Below are 22,065 nucleotides of genomic sequence, written 5' to 3'. Positions count from 1 at the left end.
CCCATTTTTTTTTGTTATCTTAAATGGCAAGTTATGTTTATCAAAAGGGTCAGAGGAAAAAAAAAAAACCCACAAAGAAGCTAACTACTGACCAATCGCCTACAAAACATTTTAGAAGGTTTCATTTTAAGAGCCCCACTACTTGTCCTGTAGGAAAGGGTTAACTGATTTCACTTAGTCCGTGCCATCAGTTCTCTTTTTCTAAGTTGAAGTCCTAGTCTTGTTCTCCTTGCACTGAAACCTTTCCATAGATTTGGCTCTGGCCCAACTTGTACATCTGATTTTCCCCTTATTTCATGGTTACCTGTACAACTCCATTCGTATTTTGAACTGCTATTGAACATGAAGCTGATGATCACTCAACTACCAGTTTCCAGAACTTGTGCTTAGAATGAAATGGAAATTAAAATTAGCCAAACCCGCCAACTTAAGCAATGCACTTACTGTGAGTTGCTCATGCCTACTTCTCGTGAAAAGCACGGAGCTCCTGTTTTTTAGACTGTTACCATTTGTAGTGAACTGATGTTATTTCTTAAGGTTTCTCCCAGTCCATTTCGAATTACTTGATTTGCCCTCAAGTGATAGGCATCAACACCTACTCGATTACATCATCACCAAAAATGCAAAACTGTTCAAAAAACCCACCAGCTATTCAAAATGGATTAACATTTATTTCAAATTCCTAAAGCTTTTATAAGGTGGCCTTCACAACGCCCTTGAAACCATTACTTGGTTCCTACAGTCTCAGTTTTAGGACACATTTTCTGAGTCAAGCTGTTTTCCCTCACAGCATGGTTCCTTTGCTTCAGCTCATGATCCACTAAAATAATTCTATTCCCCTTCCCAATGTTTACATTATTCCAGTATTAGTAGAATAACAGAAACTTAGTTTAGCTATTACTTCATAAATCTGTACTTTATCTTCTGTAAAAAAAAAAGACTCTTGAGCATATTTCTCTGAATTCTTTCCCATTTAATCAGTCATCTTCTCATATTATGCCCAGAACAGCATGCAACACCTCAGTATGACAGAGGACACTATTACCCTGCAGCAGGACTAACTCTCCAGATCTGTCGCTCTTCAAACCGACGGTTTTGACACATCTGTACCTCGCAGTACCTTAGTCTGCTTCATATTAGGAGGACAGCAAGCTGAAACTAAGCGCACACGATGTCTGTTCTTATTATGTCACAATTTGAGTTCTATGAATTGTGCTCAGCTTTTATCACTTGATAAATAAAACTAATCTCAGAGATTCTCCCATTTGTACTTTTACTCCTTTTAAGCTTCCTCATATACTATATGGATATAGCATTTCTACATTTCACAAGTCTAACAGAAATAGAGTTTCCAGCAGTATCAAGTATCACTAAAATTATTATTTAGCAGCAGTAGCTAAACAAATCTGAATAGTTTCAGGAGTTACACATCATATCTGTTCTATTCTGGATTAAATGATTATACACTAATTCTAATAGCAGACTGAGTAAGTCTTCCAGCTTCACTAATTCTTGCATGATGCAGAGAATTATCGTTTCCCAAGAAAGCGACCTTCTATCCTCGAGCTTCTCATCCTTATGGGGAAATAAAACTGCATGTGATACAGGCTTATGTACCTGCCCTTTCATCTGGACTGTTAATGGAAAGCTATAGTGTTTAACATGTTAAAGAAAGCACGTTTATATCTTTCAAATTAACAGTGGTATTTGTCTTTCAGCTTTCGGAAGAGGGCTCTCAACAGAGGAAAGGAAGACAGTTATATGAGATCTGCAAAGTTTACACACTGCTTCCCACCCAAAACCCTTTTGATTTCCACTGTGCTCTCTATTATCTGTGTATAAGAAGAGATCTGCTGTGTAAAATCATTTTGATAGCTATTCCTTCTAACAAGTTTAAGGTAACATTGAGATACCTTGTAGTGCTACTGTTCCAATCCCAGACCTATTGTTTCAGGCTCTACAATATCAATTTTATCACTGCCTGCTTGAGGTTTTACTTCCTTTGGCAATCCCTATGGGCAAGAAGGTTTTTATCAGAGTTGACAATCTAAAGAACAGGGAGTCCTGTGCCAGTCACAAGGCATCTGTACCTGCTTTACTGAAGAATGCAGCAGATAATAATAGTACTGCTAGTCTACGCTTCTTCCAACTATTTAGTCTATTATTATTATTAGAATGAACATGTTATTGTGCAAGTAAAGAGGACTATATTAAAGTCTTAAAGTTTTGCCTTCAAATAGTTTCTATCTTTTAAGTATTTTCCCAGCTAATGATTCAAGGACAAGCACTTACAGATGCAGAAGAATTAGTAATGGAACTGCAGTATTATAAATGAGGTACTCCCTAGTCAATATTGAGAATCTCAGTTTCTCATTTTTCCCACTACCCAAGTCACTACGTTCCCCCTGTGGTTTAAGGACAGAACTGCACAGTCTGTTCAACACTTAACTCTTGCACTGACAGTGACGAGTAGCACTCTCAGGCCTCTTCTGAACACCACTCTTTCAGCATGCCTGAAGTTAGCTGCTTTTTGCTCCTTTATTTACCACCCAGATTTGTACTGACACAAAGTCTTCAGTGGCTACTACTATCACTACTTAGTCTCACAAGGCTTCCCTCCTGAAGTGCTCTCCAGTTCAAATTAGCAGCACCTGAAAACTCAAAAATCCGATATAAATGTTGAAGAGCCCATTCACCTGTTCTGCAGGCATCCATCGCTGTTTCTGTGGCTCAGTTAAACATTAAAAACCACAATTGGCACAGAGCAACTAATTTTAAAAAGTACTACAGAGGATTCCAAGTATAATAATATATAATTAACCTTGACGACATCACCTAAGAAGTTACACATCAAATAGCCCTTTCAAGCCATACTAAAACACAGGCCTACAAAAGGTTTAACAGGCTCACAGACGTCCACTAATTCCAGCAAACAACACAAAAAGCTTCATCACCTTCTTGCCAATTTAGCCACCCCAAATGCCTCTACATCAGGAGTGCATTTACCAACTTACGAGAAGTATATGGAAGTACAAGAGATAGAGGGGGATGGAGCTAGGCATTACATTCAAGAGAAGTTTTCTAAAAGCAAGTGACATACACCCTGTATGATTATACTACATTCTGAGCAATAGCTAAGGGGGTGGGAGGTGGAATAAATAAAAAACCCCACACAGGCCATTTGTTACAACACCTTAAAAAGTAGCCCAAGCATTCCTTATTCTGTTGTATTTTTATTTAATCATTTATGAATTGGTATACAAACATCTGCTAAGACATCCACTACCTTAAAGTAAGAGAAGATATCAAAGGAAGGCCTAATTCTTTATTCTTCATTGGATGTTTCATAGCCAAGAAAAATGTTGAAATTATTTTAGAATTTAAAATATTAAATTATTGTAAGTAAAACAGACCTTTAACTACGTTTCTGTTTTCAGTAACTTACATTGTCTCATAATCTATGTATATTTTTCAGAGATGCCACGTACGAAAAAACGTGGTACGCTATTAAGACAGAGGAAGAGGTTTCAGGTATTCTTGAGAAACTATGACACAGCTATTTTCATTTCCTAAGCAACACTGTATCTTACATTAAAATAGTGCAATTTTCCCCCCTCTGCCAGTTCAATTACTAAAAAACAAGAGAGGGCTACTAGCAGTTTCAAAATCGCCTAATTATCCAGTGCAATCCAATCTATGTCTTCAGAACAGTCTCTACGGTCTCAATAGTTCCCTTCTTCATTGGGGGATGAAATTGGTTCACGTGCTCTGAATAACCTAATCACTGCTGCCAATACAGTCAAAAACGAAGGGAAAAACCTGCCTTATGAGCTAGAAAAATATTTACAGGCCACGCTGGTGTAGCAAGAAGCCTTTCAGAGCTATTTTGTAGTAGCAGGCAGAACATAAAGCAAAACCAAATATCTATACCTAAAATAAACCAGCTCAGAATAACAACTGTGTTAGTAAGATACCTTTACTCAACCCTGTCACGAAATTTTCAGGAAAGATTGCTTGGGCAAAAATGAAGTCCAAACACCTAATGCTAAAACACTGAGCAGATAAACAAAGAGCATAAGAGATATCTACAACACAGTGTAATCGTTACCAAAAAAAAAAAAGGCAGCAAAATCAGCCAGAAATACTAGATAATAAAAACATTAGTCTACTGTCATACTACTGCCATACATAGTTACACATTAAAAACATATCAGTCTCTTTTGTGAAATTACTTAAAGGTTTCCTAGTCTGCATTCTTCTATTTAATGAAGCCAACAGCAAAACAACCCTGAAATTTGTTAGCAATAGCTACCCAAAGCCAAGATGAATTTTAACATTAAACACACATATCTATTTGTTCAGATGTAAAAATGCAGAAGTGCACTAACACAGTTTATTCTGACAATATTAGAAACTAAGTAAACCTTCATTCAGAACAAGAATTTTGCAATTAAAAAACATCCAAGACAATCTGCTAAACACAATTCAACAAAAAGGCCTTAGAAAATGACGCTTCTAAATCATTAATCTTTACATCAGCAATCTTACAATAAACAGGCCCTGAACACATACCGTCAGGGGTTTTTGGATACATTTCTTTCGTTAACCTCCAACATTAGCAGCAGCAGCATCACTCACTCTTCTGTTCTTTTCCTCCTAAAATACATTCCCCAAGAGTCCCTTCAACGCAATTTTATCAGCATTTGAGAGGTGTCTCAGCCACATCCCTACGCACAAGAGGCAGCAGGAATCTCTGCATCTCTAACAATCTATGGCTGCAAAGGAGGGTGGTAGGCAAAGCAACTGTATCATAACCAAAACGCTGAGTTCTATTATCTACTGCACCACACGTACACACATACTGCATCAATGGCCTCAATTCATAACAGCAATCACAACGATGATACATAAAATCTACAGAAAAAGCATGCATTACTCACTGGGTTTTATTCTTTAGCTTCTTCAGCATGTAATTCTTTACGCTTTACAATGTAGGAGGTATGAAATGAAACATTTTCCCTTTATTCCACTGATGCCGCTGTTTGAATACCATTAGATACCAAGGACAATAGGCAGGATCAGCTCGAACATTAAGAGCAAATATTTAATGGAAGACTGGTTACCCCCGTCTCTCCCTTTCACATCTCTGCCTCATGTATCCAGGCACGGGTGGTACTGGCTCCCTTGAGAGGCTGTAGCTAGCAGCTGAGGCACAAACTAAAACATGGCATGGATGTCAAGGAGCTGATGTCACAAAAACAAGTATTTCTCTGATAAAACCGGCAATTCCATTAGGGGAGTCCTACAAATCAATAGAAATTGTTCAGCTGAACATGCTTTGTTATACAATGCACTGCAGCACCCAGAGTGATAAATCAGATCGAGATCTGTCAGTGTAAATAAGCTGAGCCTACAATAACTAAGTTATAAAACTGCCAATCAGATACTGTGCTTTGTATCAGGGTATCAGGCAGGCTGACGTTTATCAGCACAGGAGAGGAACACACACCTCAAGGTTTCGGAAACAACCTGCTTTAACATCCATTCCAAAAGAATAGCTCAGCTACTAAAAAAGCAAAAATATTTGTAAATTCAAAAGACCGGCCTAAAAGTCTGCCATCTTTATCAGGAAACACTGTGACAAAGTATCCACAGCTCCAGTCCAGCAGATGCTAGAACGCCTGCGAGAGGTCACAGACAGTGTCTGGGAAGAGATGCAGGATGTTTTAGAAATCCTGCCACCTCACCCACAACAGCAGCCGTACATTTATAGTGGGGGCTGGCTCTGGCACAAATTTTTAAAAAAAAGGCAAAAATTGAGGAGCAAAAGGAATACAGAGACAATATACATTCAGATGCTGAAGACTGTGCAAATTCTGTCTTGCTGACAGCATCACATCAATACAAGGTAGGTAGGTTCTTCAAATACGAAAAGGACTTTTCCTGAGACACGCAAATAGAATTGACATATCAGTCACATCATTTATTCCATGAATGGATTATATGCATTTATTTCAAACTTTGCTGGCCACTACAACCTCAAAACCCTATCAATTTCACAAAGCTCCAGGACAGCTAGCAACTATATTATTAGATTTCAACATATGCACAAAACATCCAGTATGTATTTCTACACCCTTCTTCCAAAGCATTATTGTTCTGAACGAACTGAAGAGAAACCCTCACAATTCTACAGAAATTCACCACAAAATACTTGCAATTGAGAAGATCACATACTACTAGAAACAGTCGCTCTATGGACTAATACCAACAAATCTGAGCAATATATTGCAAATGGGATTATTTAGCAATTGAATAGTTTGGTTTAAAAGTTCCATTTCAAACCGTCTGCAGTTCTGTAACAAACCAGAAGTCTGCTAATTTACGTAGAAGCCCATTTTGGACAGAGTGATCAGTTAACTGTTTATTTGTCTCTGGAAATGACTCATAATAACTCTGGAAATGAATCTGGCATACTCATAAGCTCCTTTATTGTGTAAACATGATGCTCTAGAAGAGTGCATACGTAATACTCTTCTTAAAAGGATTTCCTATGAAAGTAACTACAGCAATAAAGCCACATAAGATTAAAAAAGAATTTGAAACATAACAAGTATTTTGTGAACAAAGGACAATATTTTAGTCCTGTCAAAATATTTTAACCGAACTGTATCACCAACATCAATAAAGTTCCCGCACAGTCTAAGTGCAATGCAGATGTTTGCTGTATGCCTTTAGCTAACAAGCAATAATGCTGAATGCATTAGCTTATGCTAATTAACAGCGATATGATTTAATAGGTCTGTTGTAAAACAATCTGAAAATGCTTACAACTAGGCCACAAGACCAGATTTCCATGCTAGCCCCATGGCTGCGAGCAGGCACTATGCACTGAATTAATTCATTAAGTTACGAGAAGCCTGACCACAAATCCCTCACCAAGCATGTCCTACTACACAGCCTTTTTAAACAATCAAAGTATGATCCAGCACGACCTCTAAAACCATGGAGGGAGAAATACCCTACAGACGGAATAACCAGGTCATCCGAGCCACAGCAATCTATGTGCTTCTGGAGTTCATCTCCTGGCTTGAGAGAACTAAAACACCTAACGAATTAACACAAAAAACTTTTGTACTAAAATAGCTACACTTAATGAGATTATTAAATTGCAGTGAACTTCATGCCACGTTATTTGCACAGATACCCTTTTAAGCAACAGACTTTCCTCTCCTCTAGTTAGCTTACTTGGACAGTATTTCACACTAGTTTGCTTTGTGTTTTCACAAATAAGGACAAATAATTCTCTTTGGGACTAGCACCAGCCTAGGTGTATTGCCTCCTCCCCTCTCTAAACAGCTAGAGGAATGGAAGCAGAGCTGGAGTCAGCTGGTTCCTTCAGTTCTCACGCCAGGAAAGCAGAGTGGCATGGATGCCCATGTGAGCTCACTCCCTACAATTTTCATCCAACAAGTTAGAAGCAAGTTAGAAAGAGAAAACAGAATAGGTTTCAGCCTGTTGTGAAATAGCCTTGAACACTGTAGTGATGCCACACTTGGGTGTTCCATTCGTAGCTGCAGAATTAAGGGGGGAGGCACCCCAAAGTTAGAAATTTAAATACAATCAATCATTCTGCCTACACTGAAAGACATCTGTTTCACAGAGCACAGTCTGAAGACTTCTGATTGAGTATTAACATTTCTATTTATCTTTGGCATCAAAATCTGCCCTGGTGGAACATTATGAGCCTTCCAAGGCCAGCTAAGCCCCAAACCAATCACTTTTGTCTTTACTGCAACGTTCACAAAAGTCAAAGGTACACACGACATTGAACCACTCAAACATCCTGAAACATTACTACCAAAATAAGACTTTGGAAAAGTAACAAGATAAAGGAAAAACCAAAACTCTTACTGTTCCTAACAATATTTTCTCTAGATACAGAGGTTCAATTTTTGCCTGCCAATGCAAACCTAACACCTTCTGAGGGAAAAGATTCAGTTTAGGACATAACACCTTCTACAACTCAGGTCCCAGAATAAAGCAGTGTTCCTCGCATACAATTCACATCAGGAATACATTTAAACCTAGAGAACTAAGACTACTCTTTCCAGAACAATCATGAAACTTGAGCCTGAAAATATTTTCCCCATATTTTCAACCTTTGAAGCTGAACTGGAAAGCGATAGCACAGTAAAACCTACTAATTTTCAACATACACTAAAACCTAACTACACAGCCCTCACTTGAATTTTCACTCACAGACAAGCATTGAAACGAAGCCTTACTCGCTTGCACATGCAGGAGAAGTGCATTATGTGACACAGCAAGATGTACTGGTTGCCCATTTCCTTGTTGAAACTCAAGCAAAATTACTAAGAAACCCACCGAGCTACTTAGATACAAGGAAGTATAAAAACAAGAACATGAAACAGGGCATGAACAACCTCAGATATATGGAAAATAGTATATTGGAAACAGCTACACAAGTGGTTGCTTGGCTCACCCTAAAAATACCATAGATCATTATTTTTTTTCCACAATAAAAAAGGAGATAAGTGTCTCAAGGAAAATAATTTCTTTAACACTTCTAATCAGGGTAGAAAACTAATTGGCTGAACAAGGACAGCAGATAGTGTTGCACGCTATTCTTTCTTTCTGTAAGACAACTTTAATAACCTAGACAACATGAAAACTTGGCTGCTTTCTACGTTTAACCTTTCATCTACTGTTGCTTAAATGTAAAAAAACATATTTAAACTGTAAAATTCTGGCATCTGTTCCATCTCACTCCATCTTCTAAACTGCAGTAAAAGTCCTCAATAGAGCAATTATTAGCATATTAGTATTGTTTCTCTAATTAAAAACATTATTCACAACTATTGACCACTGCACTACACATTTTTAGCCAGCCTGTCAGTGTAGATCCTAATCAACTAAGTAGTCTTCCCCTAGTATGGCACTTGCTTTTATCAGCAATTAACTTTATCTGCTCTTGTATCTTCCAAGGAGAAAAGCGAAGGTCCTTCAACTCTTCAGTTAGCTTTTACTCGTACTACTGTGACCAGGCAAGCATCATCTGGCAACGCCTGTCACCCAATTATTCACATTCCTTTCTTTAACATTTACAAAGATATGAACTAATGTACTGATGACAACCTCCATAATGAAAAGCGACTACACAGCTATTTAATTCGTTTATCCCTGTGCAGTTTAAGTTACTGAAATACAGGTAAACCATATCAATCATGTATCCTTCCTCTGGAGGTTTATCTACCTTCCACAGGACTTTGAGAGATTAATAACCTTTTCATAAAAAAGGCTGTATCTCCCTCTCCTTTGGTACATCACGCTTCCCTGCAAGTTAAGTAACCAGAAGAACCACAAAAGCAAAGAATGACATTCAAATAGGCATCTAAAATCCTGACCTCTTTTCCTCCCAATACATCAGCTACTGAAAACCAGTATTAATCCTCAGGACTATTAAAACAGCACTACAATGGTGATTTATGTAATTTCTCTCTTGATAAAGTATCAAACATCTTACATTCTATTAAGAAAACACAAAACAGATACACATGTATGAAACACTAGATTATGAAAATCTTTCAACATATTTCTTTTCCATGTGACTGAAAAAATAAAGCTTGATAATGTTTTAGTACTCACTGTCTTCTCCTGGACATGGCATACCGGGTTTCTCTGGAATACTTGGAAAGACTGAAACAAACCCATTAGATTTTTAAGTTAAAAGCTTTGCAGTAGTACTTTTTCCTTGATTCTTTAATATATTTACACAATAACAGTTTCTGGAAACCTTTAAATAATTCTGCATGAGAAATTACATAATCGAAATTTGGTTCCATACTGGCAACATCTTATACTTGACTACAGCACTAATAAATCTGTGCAGTTTAGTACCTGAAACCCCCTCAAAGCCTACTATATGGCTTCAGCTTCAGGCTCCACACCCAAAAGAACAATTCCTTCTCACAACACCAAGCTACAACAGCTACAAAGAACAACATTATTTGATGGGAAAATGAGTTGCTAAGATCACACATTTAGGAAGTTGTTTGGATTATCAACAAATGCACACAGGTACTTGAACTGAGTAATACTTGCCATGAATAATCAGCCCTTCGTCTCTGTTTTGACAATACAAACGGAAGGCTTCTTCCAGTTCCATCTGAGATGAGATGGTACATGGGTCACCTAACAAAAAAGCAATACAGAGAAACTGATGACTGGAGAACCAAGTAGAGAACTTCAATGAGTCAGTAAGAAAGGTACCAGCCTCCAGGATTGCTTTTCATACAACCATTTGATATTAAGCTAGCATTTTGATCAAAGCCAAAACATATCAACACAATTTTTTTCCCCACCTAATTTTATCAAAACTGATTAGATAAAAATATACTACGTTGGTTTGCAAAGGGCCAACAAAACAGAAAAGTGAATAGATTTACTTAAACATCTTCAATACAGCAGGAAAAAAAGCAAGATCGCTTTCTAGCAACCTGAAAATTTGAGTTTAATTCGAAATTAATTTAGTCTTTGATAAAAGGCCCACTATCCTACTACCTCAACTTCATTTACTGCATACCCATGATACAGTAACTTACAAGCTACAAAGGTACACACAGATTCTAGTTGAGTCTCTCTCGCTAGACTGACAGAAAGGCAGTCTATGATTGAGAAGTGTAAAAAATAAGGTACAGAGATGAAAGTTACAGCTGGGATACAAGTATGCCAACCCTGATGTTAATAATTAATGCAAAATTACATTATTATTATAATATAATATATAATTATACTGTATATATAAAATATATTATAAATTATATTACTCTTAAAGTCTCTAAAATTGTCAGGGTTTGCTTGCATGTTTTGAGGAAAATAGGTTTACATTTTTTCTTTTAACTTGGATTTAGAAGCAGAACAGCAAACAGAAGGGAAAAAAAATAATCATGAAACCTGCCACAAACAACCCTCTCTCCTTCAGAAAAAGATGTATCAAGCCTTAGTTTATATGACTTTGTCTTCTGTACCCACAATCTTTAACAGCAGATTCAACAAACAGAGCTTTTAAAAGTTCTCAAAAAGGCAACATGCCAGCTGCAATTTAAAGCATACTCTAAAGAGACTAACTATTAAAATAGATAAAACAGAAGAAACCCACACACTCCAAACTACAAGATACCATTCAGGATGAAATTCACAGGGAAAACAAGAAAAATAAATGGAGACACAAGCATTACCACACACTACTGCCTGGGCTCAAGTACCATGCCTCATCCATACCTTACCACCACTTCTGACATACACCATCACCTTTGTACCAAGAAAAAAAGCAGGAATGCAAGTATCCAGTCAGACAAGAGTAACCCCAAAACTTTATTAACTAGGAATATTTGGAACACCAAAAACTCCCTGTGGTACAGACACCAGCATTTAAGCAGTGAAAATAAAGAACTCCATTTCTCTAAAGGAGACAGCCCTAGGACGGCTCTTCTCAGCTCTGAGAATGAACTTCAATGTGAACTGGAAGCAACAATATGACACAGTGGTGACATTCCATAAAAAACTAACTAATTTGCTGGTGCCAGAGAAACAAGGCACTGGAAAAGCCTCCCGGGAGAAATGGAAGCTAAGCCAGAGCGTACGTATTACTGAGACCTGTGTGTTCTACCTTCCCAAGGTATAAATCCTAATGAGCTTAAGTGAGGACAGTTTTACTTCATGTTAAACATCAGCATTGGAAGATAATGCAGGAACACCCCTCTGGTAGGCAGAAATACTGATTTAACAGCCCATGATACCTCTAGATCAGTACTGTAAAAATACTTAGTTCTTGGTTTTATAAAATGAATCACATTGATGACATCCTGTAGCACTCCATGCGCTTCTGGCTCCAACTTCTTTGCTGCAATAGCTTGCCCATCAATGATGTAGTGGATGAATTTCATGTGCAGTGACTGCTCTCTCTGCAGCCTTACACAAGAACCCTTTTTTTAATTCTAGTCAAATCAGCCTCTCCATCAGTGGAGACATATACAGTTTAATAAAAACAATGTGTTATTGAAAAAGTAATTTACTGTTGAGATCATATCTTTTCCAGTATATCTATCTTTCCTTCAGTGACTCACAAAAATACATATCTCAACACTGAAACAGAATCTAGCAAATACCATAAGCTGAGACATTAGAAACATCTGTACTTCCATACAACCATGTAACAAACCTCCCACACCACATAGTTGGTTTTAATCTGTGTTTCTTCACACCAGCAATATCTTTTATGCATCTTCCAACAGTATTTTCTGGCAAAAGAACGCATTTCAGTTTGTCCCCATCTTGTTTTCTGTACATTATTCCAGTCATTTTTACTGTGACAGGAAGAACAACCATTTCCCCAAGGGTATGTTGCTTTTTGTCTTCTGCTATTAAGTAAGAAGCCTCAAAACTGGATTCTAAAAATGTAACAGAGTTTAGTGAAGTTCTGTAAAGTACTGAATCGAGTATCACAAGAATTAAAACACCAGTGAAAAAGAAAAAAAAAAAAAAAAGAGATGTTTGTCTTGTTCTGGATACTTGGTTTTTAAGTGTCTTGCTAATCATGATGGCTTCACACTATCATCTTATTATTATCTCTAAACACCACATACACTTAGGATGAGGTTCCTCATTAAGAACAGTGGATATAAATACATCTTTCAAATACTGTTCTTGATAATTTCCAATCTTTTTGACTGACTTCTTGTCAGATCTGATTAGATAGTCATTGTTTTTACCCTGTAGTGTTGCTGACAGACTTCACACTTCCGAGCAGGTGATATGTCAGCTCCACCATTTTCTTGCTGTCTGCTTGTGCTCACATTATTAGCACTACCTTGTGAGGGTTTAGTTAAAACTAGATAATTAATCCATAAATCCACTTAGCCAGACACACGTAAACTGCAGGACCTCACAATATACTGAAAGCAAAGTAAATGAGCAAGGGTGTCGCTCTCCAGCCCTGCAACTTCCTGGTACACCCACTCTTCCCACAGCACACCTTGCCCACCATACGTGACACATGACCATATGACAGACAGGCCACGAGATGACACCTGTGTTGATCCACATATTAAATCAAGTAATGCTTAATTGTTTATTGGTAAAAAATATTCTTACTTTTTTAAAAAGATGCACCCCAGGGTGCACGCACCCTTCTTTGAAGGCCTCTGCTCGTGATCTATGAACACTGCAACAGTGCAACATGAAAGTCAAAAGAATTATTTGTACTGCAAATCGACAATCCACACTCCTTGTATGTTTATGGGATTTTATTATGAGCACGTTATTCATAGTTCAAACATTTTGGATCTTGTCAAAAACAGAGAAACACTAAAAAAGCTCCACTGAAAATTATTCTTCAGCTCTTTGGTAGGTTTTCTTTATTCATTAAGCCATCAGCAATTGTTTGCTTTAAGTTAGTTCAAAGAGAACTTCTGTTTGTGCAATCAGTCAAATGAACTTAAATTACAAGTGGCAATAAGCAGAAACACTCACTCATACACAGAAGTAGGATAACTCATAAAACCTGTGAGAACTGAGGGCAGCCAAAACAGATTGGTTGAAACTTAACAACTTAGAATCCAGAATTAGAAAAAGGGTTGTACAGGTATATGTTTAACCAAGACTAAAAGAAAACATGAGAACCGCAAATAGAAAAAGAAATTCACTGTTTTAATTTAAGTAAACCTCAAAAGGCCAATGCAACACACATCCAAACGAAGACAGTGTTAACAGGAATCACATCTTAATATCTTCCAACTCAAAACTCAGGAGGTCTTCTTCTTTCCTACAATAACCTTGCTTTTATTAGCAGTCATGCAGTTCTAATAGCTAAGCACATGCAATGTAATTATTCTGCATGCACTGCTGATCAGGCTACTTTCATAGTCATCTTTGACTACAGGCTACCTCCTTCCTCAAAGATTACTTTGAAATTCCATTCACTCACCAAACGATGCTACTCAGCTAAGAGAGCAGTATAGACAATTATTAAGAACAAAACCCACAATTACTAATGTTAGCCAAACCGATTTAGTATTTTTTCATCTTTCTGCATTCAGTTCTAGGAGTTCTGCTGCAGACCACAGCTTTGGCAAGGTGCAACAGGGAACAGCCAAGGGTCTGGGCAGCTGTATAACCGCATGGTAGCTGTTCTCAACCTACTAGGCCAAGAGTTCTGCCCATCACGAGTTACGGATGCACTACACTCCTGTTAGATCAGCAGCAGACACATACATTCCAAAAGGAAGCAAAAAAAATAGCAAAGGCACTCGGGTGTCAAGTATCCCCGCTTCACTACTACTCACAACCACCAGAAGGCTCTAACTTAAGGCTGCAGACAGCTGCCACATCTTACAGCAGAAATACGCAAACCCATCTCACATCACGTTGGTATTTCAGAGCCTACAGGAAGGGTAAAGAAGAGGTAAGTTTCTCTCTCCCACACAATTATCTGTGGAAGAACAACAATAAACTGCTTTATGTCTGAAGATAACTTAGAACAATGAGATCTGGCAGTATCAACCTTTCCTGCAGGAACAGCATAAGAAAGACTTTCACAACAAGTCATTTTTAGTTGACGCTATCAACCCCGCATTCCACAAAAGCTTATTTATTTTTCCCCAGGTATGAGACTCTCCTCCCCCTGCCCCGCCCATGTTTTCATTTTCTGGACATGACCTTAGATATACCGGGCATTTTTCCCCATCACAATGAAGAAACAACTTATTTCTATCAGCTTTTATTTAATGCCTATTATCTTTGAAAAACTGTGTCTAAAGTATCAGTCACGTGGAATAAAACACAACACCAAATTCAGGTCACCTTTATTTCATGTTTGGTAGTTGTATTTTATATCCACTGGATATTAACAACCAATTTAATAGAATGGTCCCTTAAATATAGACAACATCTACCCTCTAATTCTTGAATAGGGTATGTTAGACCATTAATATAATAAAACTACCATCAGTGACAATCATGCAGTTGCCAGGGAGAACCACCATAAAAAGAGAAAATTAAATATCATTGCTGTAACTCCTATCACCTACCTTGCATAAAATACAAAAATCCTAGAAGGGTTAAAACCAATCTTCTGATACTACAATTGCATTGTTTCTCAGAAACACACTCACTCAAGACAGAAAGCACAATTCAGAAGATACAAATGCCTACGGCATTCTGGAAGCTGACACGGTTAATAACATCAAAAAGTGATCTTGCCAATAATTTGAAATTGAGAGTTTTGAGGGGTACAGCACTAGGCCTATGACAGTCTGAAATTAAAACAAACTCTGCATTCAGAAGTATGGAATAGTAAAATACTGAAGTTCTACACAGCCTTCACTTCTGCAGAAGTGAATTCAAGCGCTACTGCAACCAACCTTGACGTTTTGAGGCTCATTTCCCCAAGCTTCCTGCTTTACAAGACAGGGTTACATACCGTGATATTTAGAAATAAAAAGTAACTCCACAATATGACACCTGTGTAAACAGGTTTCCTCAATGCCCCTCTTTGTACCGCAATGAGCAATAAACTCAAGAACGCCTGAGCAGTATTTCAGTACAATACCTTCATCATCAATCCACTTGAGGGTAATTGGCTGCTCCTGTTGTAAGTTACACATCTCGTGCACTTCATCACAAAGTTCATCATAGCTCATTGATGCATCCAAGTTCGTTATCAGGATGTCCCTGCATGGAATGAAAACATAAGCTTTTACCAGAAAATATCTGCGTTAGCCCGTGTATTCCAACAATTCCATCCATAGACTCTAAGCTGCAAAATCATACTCCCAGAATCAGCATTCCTCATAAAATGCAGTTAGTTGCCAGAACTCAACGTGGTTACATCTCAATGTACCACTTTTTACAAATACTTAGTTTGGAGGAATTAACTGTGTTGATAATCTACCTTTCATATGCGTTTACTAGGGCGAATCAAGTTCCCTTATTATAACTACGAGCATTTTTGGAAGAATTAAATTTTATCCAGGTACTTGTTCCATCAGAAGGTTAAGTAAAATATATCAATTATTGTAAAATCCTTGTAAAATGTAGGTTTTTCTTCACATCCACTATATTGTTAGAAAGCTTCGATTAAGTGAATTCTCAAAAGATATCATTACAAGAAAATTCAGATAAAATCTTACTCAAATTCTGCATCATGTCCTCTGCCTTTACAGTGTTTTGAGAATGAACCCAAGACCGAGCTCTGCTAAAGTAAACCATACAGTATGCTCAGGCATTTGTGAGAATAACTCTTGATATAATGAAAGCCCACACAGTACTATCAAAATCAACATTTTGTATAAGGATACAAACGAGACTTTCTCCCATTTTCTAAATATTTTTCAAATGACAGACTCAAGGAAACCAACTGATTAAACAAGTGCAGGAAGAAAGAGATGTACTTAAGTAATCTCAGTGCTTTCAAAACCTTCTAGGGGATAATTAGGAAACAGTTTTGTAATGAATGGCTCCTGGCATATGTAATTCTTTTCCCTCTCATTTTAATACAGTAAATATATCACAAGTTTCCCAACGTGACCGAGATAGTTCTCCTGCTTTCATACTGTGTGACAAGTCATTTTAGAAAACATGTTATATTACATATTTTGCCTACTTACGTCTTTCAACCAGAAGCCAAAAGTTACTATACTGAACTAAGAATCTTAAATTCTACAACTTACATTTTAAATCTTAATGTCTGTATAGCCACATTAGGCAATCAGGGGACGCAAAATGAAAATCGCTCAGTGGTTAACACTAAAGAGTCCCACAGGACACTTCTTTGTCAGGTATCTGAAACTGGACATTACAAAGTCATACGAAGAACCAATGAGCAGCAGGTTACGTATGAGCCGTTATAGCAAAAGAATTATTCACACTGATTGATTAAGTGTGTCACCACTTCGAACCAAGGTAACATACAGCAAACAATACTGCATCACCGCTCTATTTGGACGAGGTGATTCCAAGCAACCAGGTATAAACCAGATAAACTAAGTAACTGAAATAGTGAAACGAGAATTACACAAGTTTACTTTACTTTTGCAATCTACTTATGCAGTTATTTATACTATGCTATGTTAGGAACTCTGTCACACCCAGAAACACGAATACCTAAGATACTGGGACTCCAGAGATAGGCTCAACATTCACATGTCTTAGAACTTCCTCATGCTTAGATTTTTAACTGGTATTTCAAAATGATACATCGTACAACTGAAGTTGTCCAGCATCTGTTATTTTCTGCTTTTTGTCAACTTGTTCAAAAGTTGAGTGTAGGGTTTTAATGGAGATACTCAGATAACCACTTACACAGTCTATAATACCAAAAATAATCACCTCTTACTCAGAATTTGATCAGTAGAATAAAACCAAAATCCACTGAATTTGGAACCCTTGTTTTGTAAACTGCCATTACAGACCTCACAGCTAACGGAAACTACTGAATACAGTGTCGCAGGAGGAACTACAGCAGTAGTCTATTAAACATCATAACAACTACACGTGAATTCTGATCGTGACACAAGCATTACCACCTCCTCCATTTCCGCACAGACAAGTTCTACAGACACACTCCTTTTATTTGACATCAATGCTATCTGCCAGCGAGCTATCCCCAAATTGTTCACACAAAGTTCTATTTGTAGTTTTTTTAGTGCCTTCCCTCACAGAGCTCAGGCAGCTCTCCTGTTGCTGTTTCAGAGTATACCCCTCCACCTCGAAGAAGTACATCACACAAGTATTTGAAGTTCAGATGTTCTTTTCAACTTAAGTCTACGTACAACATGAATCAGAGGTGTAGGATAAAACTATGGAGCAGAAAATAATTATTAGCAATGGCAAATACATGGTATAAATCTTTCACTCCGAGTTCATAAAGCAGTCTACACACATCTACTAAATAATCAAAACAAAACCATGGTGCAGACTAATGGTAACAAAACACAACTGATCTGCATTAACTGTTGTGATCATCCTTCAGAAACAAACAAGCACCACAGCACGCAGTCTCATTTGCTTTCACACATGGTTTTCTTGTAACTTTTACTTCAAGTAAAGTAGGAACTTTGTATATTATGAGACAGAAGTTTTGACATGAATTCTCACCACTAAAAACCACCGCTAATTAGATCAAACATGTTTGAAAAAACAAATTTCATCTTGAACTAATAATATCTTGCTGACTCTACTGACAACTAACTGAAGTCATAAAGGACCATGACTACTTTTTTTTTTTATTGTTATTGTCTTAAATCACAAGCTGCAAAAATAAGCATTGCAAGGATAACTAAAACACATGTGTTAACACCTCACTGCCCTTCAAGCTGCATTATTCAAATTACTGGGAGGGGAGCAGGGGAATCAGTGATCAAAAATTAAAGGGCAAACTATACAAAAGTTTACTTTTAGCATTTATTCATAACAGGAAAATAAAGATTGTAGGTTTGATTTCTTTTTTTCCATCACTTAAAACTAAGTCTTCAAGCAGCTTGCACAGGTTCATCTAAATTTACTGACAACTTGCAACCTAAGCAAAATTCCCTCATTTCTCATATTTATCTGATTAATTCCAATAATTCCTTCTAAAATTTCTACAAGGCAAACAAAAAAGGACAAAACCAATGGCACCCACATATTATTCCAGAACTTGCATATCCATCCACAAAGAAACACCTCCTCTGATTTTCCAATAGAAAGTGCTGTAAGATAAAATAGTATCTAAAAAAAAGGACTTGTATTAAACATTACATAGTTACTTTGTCCCTAGTCAGACTATGAACTCCTGTTCAAGATGCTTCAAAATTAGACAGGACACAACACAGAGGAGAGAACATGCTAACTTACCCACTATAGTGTGTTTTTACTCTGATGAAGTCTTTGTTCAAATCAATTTTTGAGCCCATTCTGCTAGGCATGGTCTGTATTTAGCAGTCTAAACAAAATTATATAGAAATAAGTTCATTCAAGACAGATAACTCATTTAATTCTGAAGTGAACAGCTTCACATGTGAAATACGTGTTTCTCCTCCAGATGATTTTCAATCCAGCTGCATAGAAAGAAAACCAGAATACAGATGAATAGACACACACTCCACTAAACAAATGGATTGTGTTAAGTTTTATAAACGCAAATAGCTTTACACAGAACAGCAAGTAATCAAAAGAAAAATATACAAGAGCATTGACCTGCACAGAAATTAAATGAGATCAGTTAAAAATATCCTGTACAATTTAGTTTTACAGAAGTATCACAAGTATTTGAGCATGTTTTTTAATAAAACATGCAACAGTTCCCTCTTGGCCAAAAATGCTACAAAGCAATCTTTACTTATTCATCAATACAGCTTCTAGCTTTTTTCTTCCACAAAGTATTTTAATTCAGAATAGTTTTTATGTACATGGAAGACTGCTATCAACTACTGTTGGTTACAAATTCACTCACCAAAAGCAGAAGAGGAACTCCAGGGGGCAATTTAAGCTACCTTTACGATGGGAGGCTGACCAACATCCCGTTTATCCCACGTTACCACCACCCTCCCTCACACACGCCCCCAGCCAGCCCCTAACCCCGCCGCAGGGACCAGGCAGAGACCCCAGCGCTCGGCCTCCCGACCGGTCCGCTCCTCTCCGGCGGGGCCAGGAGGCACACGCAGACCCCAGGGACCCCCCTCAGCACCGCCGGGGACATGGGCTGAGCACGACGAGGGCGGGGAGCGACCGGGAGGCGACACTGTCCCTCGGGACAAGGTCGCGCCGGCACCTTCCCGGCTGGCGGCGCGCTCCGTGCCGGGACGGCGGGCGGAGCGGGCTCTCCCCGGCCCCCCCCCCCCTCCCCAAAGCCTTCGGGACTGCGCCCTCCTCCTACCTGCTCCGACCGAGGGAGGTCCCGTCCCAGAGAGCGGAGCCCCTCGGGTCCCGCTTCCCTCCTGCAAACCCGCCGAGAGCAGGTGGCGTTCTCTGCCCGCGTCTCCGCCGCGTCCCAGCGGCGCCCGGCTACACCTCCACGGCCTGAAGTTGATCAAAGTCCCGCGAGGAAGTTTAGGATCGGACTTTTGACACTCTCCCCCCCCCCCCCCCTCCGCCACCGGGTCCCCGGAGAAGAACGGCGGCAGCCGCACCGGGAAATGCGGCGCGCGGCGGATGAAGCCGCCGGTTCCCCCTCAGCCACCGGCCCGCCGCCCTCCCTCACCACCCCTCTCCCGCCAGCTCCAAAGCCAACGGCGCCACCGCGCCGAACATGGCGGACTAAGAAGGTTAGCGCCCGCAGCCAATGGAACCCCGCCTGCACTACCTGTCAGCCAATAGCATGATCCGGCTCACCTGGAGCCAATCCCCAAAAGGATCCCGCCCACCCACGACCAATCATAGGCCGAAGACCGTTACCTGGGTTGTAGGAGCGTCTCACCCAATCGAAAGCAAGCGAGGAAGCGGTAGGAGAACACCTGCAGCCAATCGGAGAAGCAAGCGCGCCGCTCCCGTGAGGGCGGTGGGTGAGGTGACAGGTGCTGAGGGCAGAGGCGGGCTGAGGGCAGAGGCGGGCTGAGGGCAGAGGCGGGCTGAGGGCAGAAGGCAGAAGGGGGCCGGTCGCCCTCCCTCACCCTTGCCCTGGCGGGGCTGCTGCCGGCCGCGCTCCGGGGCCCCGCCGGAGAGTTTCGGTGCTTTGCCGTGCCTGCGCAGCGCCTCCGCGCTCCGAGGCGCAGTAGCGCCGCGGTAGAAGGAGGCCCCAGGCCCGAAAGGAGAGGCGGGTGCGACCGTTACCGCACTGTGGGAGCAGGGAGTTTGCGCCTCCACACTCCTCGGAGCCCTCTGGAGAGGTAGTGAGTTGTCCCCACCGCCGCAGGCCTCTGGCTCCCCGATGTGGTCTCGCCCTCGGCGGGAGGAGCGGGGCACCGTGGGTGGCAGCTGCGGGTTCCCCGGGGCTCCCCTGCGAGCGCTGCCCCGCGTCGGGCGGGCGCCAGGGGGCGCGGGGCCGCCTCAGGGCTGGGCCGGGGCGGTGCTGAGGCGAGGGGCGGAGCGGAGCCCTCAGCGGTGGCGGCTGCCGCCCCGGGAGGCCTGAGGGGGGGCCTGGCGGAGGAGGGAGCTGTTCCCGCGGCTGACCGCAGGCGCAGCGCTCGCTCGTTCTCCAGGAAAAAGCCCACCCTCAAACAAACAAAAAAAAATCCCACCCCCCCCAAAACAAATACCCTGCTGGCACCCCCGCCCCGCCCCGGCGGCCTGGCTGCCTCACCCGAAGCTGTGAGAATTGCTTCCTGGGGAAACTGAGTTCCACAGGAGTATAATCTCTCATGAGTGTAAATACAGCGTCCAACCTTAAGAGGTTTCATTCAAAACTGTTAAAGCAGGAAAACCGCGGCCAAGATAATAAAGAGGAAATAAAATAACGAAGAAAATAGTAAAATGCTGAGTGGCCAGACCAGAGGGGAGAGAGAAAAACAATGGAATACGTTGTATTAGTGTTGTTTTATCAACCACAATTTCACAAGAGCAAGTCTGTGATATGGTTAATGCCCTTAGCTTGATAAAGTTGTTTTGTTGTTTTTCCTTTTTTCCTAGTGATACTATGATCTTTTGATTCCAACCTCTGAATCAGCTGTGATTGAAGCAAAGCCACCTCCTGTATGAAGGAGATCAGGGCTTTGCCTGTGCTCTAGATGGAGGCGTGGGAAAGTTAACTCGGAGAGTCCCCTAGTGGAAATGCTGCTTGTCCTGGCCAAACACCTATTTTCCTTGTGTATCTCAAAACGATTTTCCAAGCAAAAAAGCTATCCAAGCAAAGGATTTGCTTTGGGGCGTTTGTTGATCTATTTCTATCTGCCATTGGGTGACAGTAGCCCACCAAATTTGGAAAATAAACCAAACCAAGGTGTCACAACTATTAGGGTTTTTTTTGACGACTTGGAGTTCAGCAGTCATAATTTGTATTTTGAAAATGGAAAAAAAAAAAATCAATCCTTAGTCTCCTGCTATTACCTTGTGCCCACCCACATCAAGTTC

At 40.0% G+C, this 22,065-nt stretch overlaps 1 protein-coding gene across 1 annotated transcript in view; it reads right to left on the bottom strand.

Annotated features, from left to right (window-relative positions):
* Window positions 1-20,043, bottom strand: part of PRKCZ (protein kinase C zeta) — a 60,104-nt gene extending 40,061 nt beyond the window's left edge. Inside the window, exons 1-5 of the mRNA XM_086475974.1 lie at window positions 19,937-20,043; window positions 18,916-19,118; window positions 15,632-15,753; window positions 10,126-10,215; window positions 9,670-9,720 (exon numbers count right to left, since the gene is read on the bottom strand). Coding sequence (XP_086332100.1) covers window positions 9,670-9,720; window positions 10,126-10,215; window positions 15,632-15,753; window positions 18,916-18,986 — 334 coding nt within the window. The 5' untranslated portion in view covers window positions 18,987-19,118; window positions 19,937-20,043. The remainder of the gene's footprint in view (window positions 1-9,669; window positions 9,721-10,125; window positions 10,216-15,631; window positions 15,754-18,915; window positions 19,119-19,936) is intronic.
* Between the last annotated feature and the right edge of the window lie 2,022 nt (window positions 20,044-22,065).

This window comes from Leptosomus discolor, chromosome 20, assembly GCF_034619465.1.
Source record: "Leptosomus discolor isolate bLepDis1 chromosome 20, bLepDis1.hap2, whole genome shotgun sequence".
Classification (NCBI taxonomy): domain Eukaryota; kingdom Metazoa; phylum Chordata; class Aves; order Leptosomiformes; family Leptosomidae; genus Leptosomus; species Leptosomus discolor.
The sequence above is the reverse complement of the archived record's forward strand: the minus strand, read 5'-3'. Positions and strand labels throughout refer to the sequence as shown.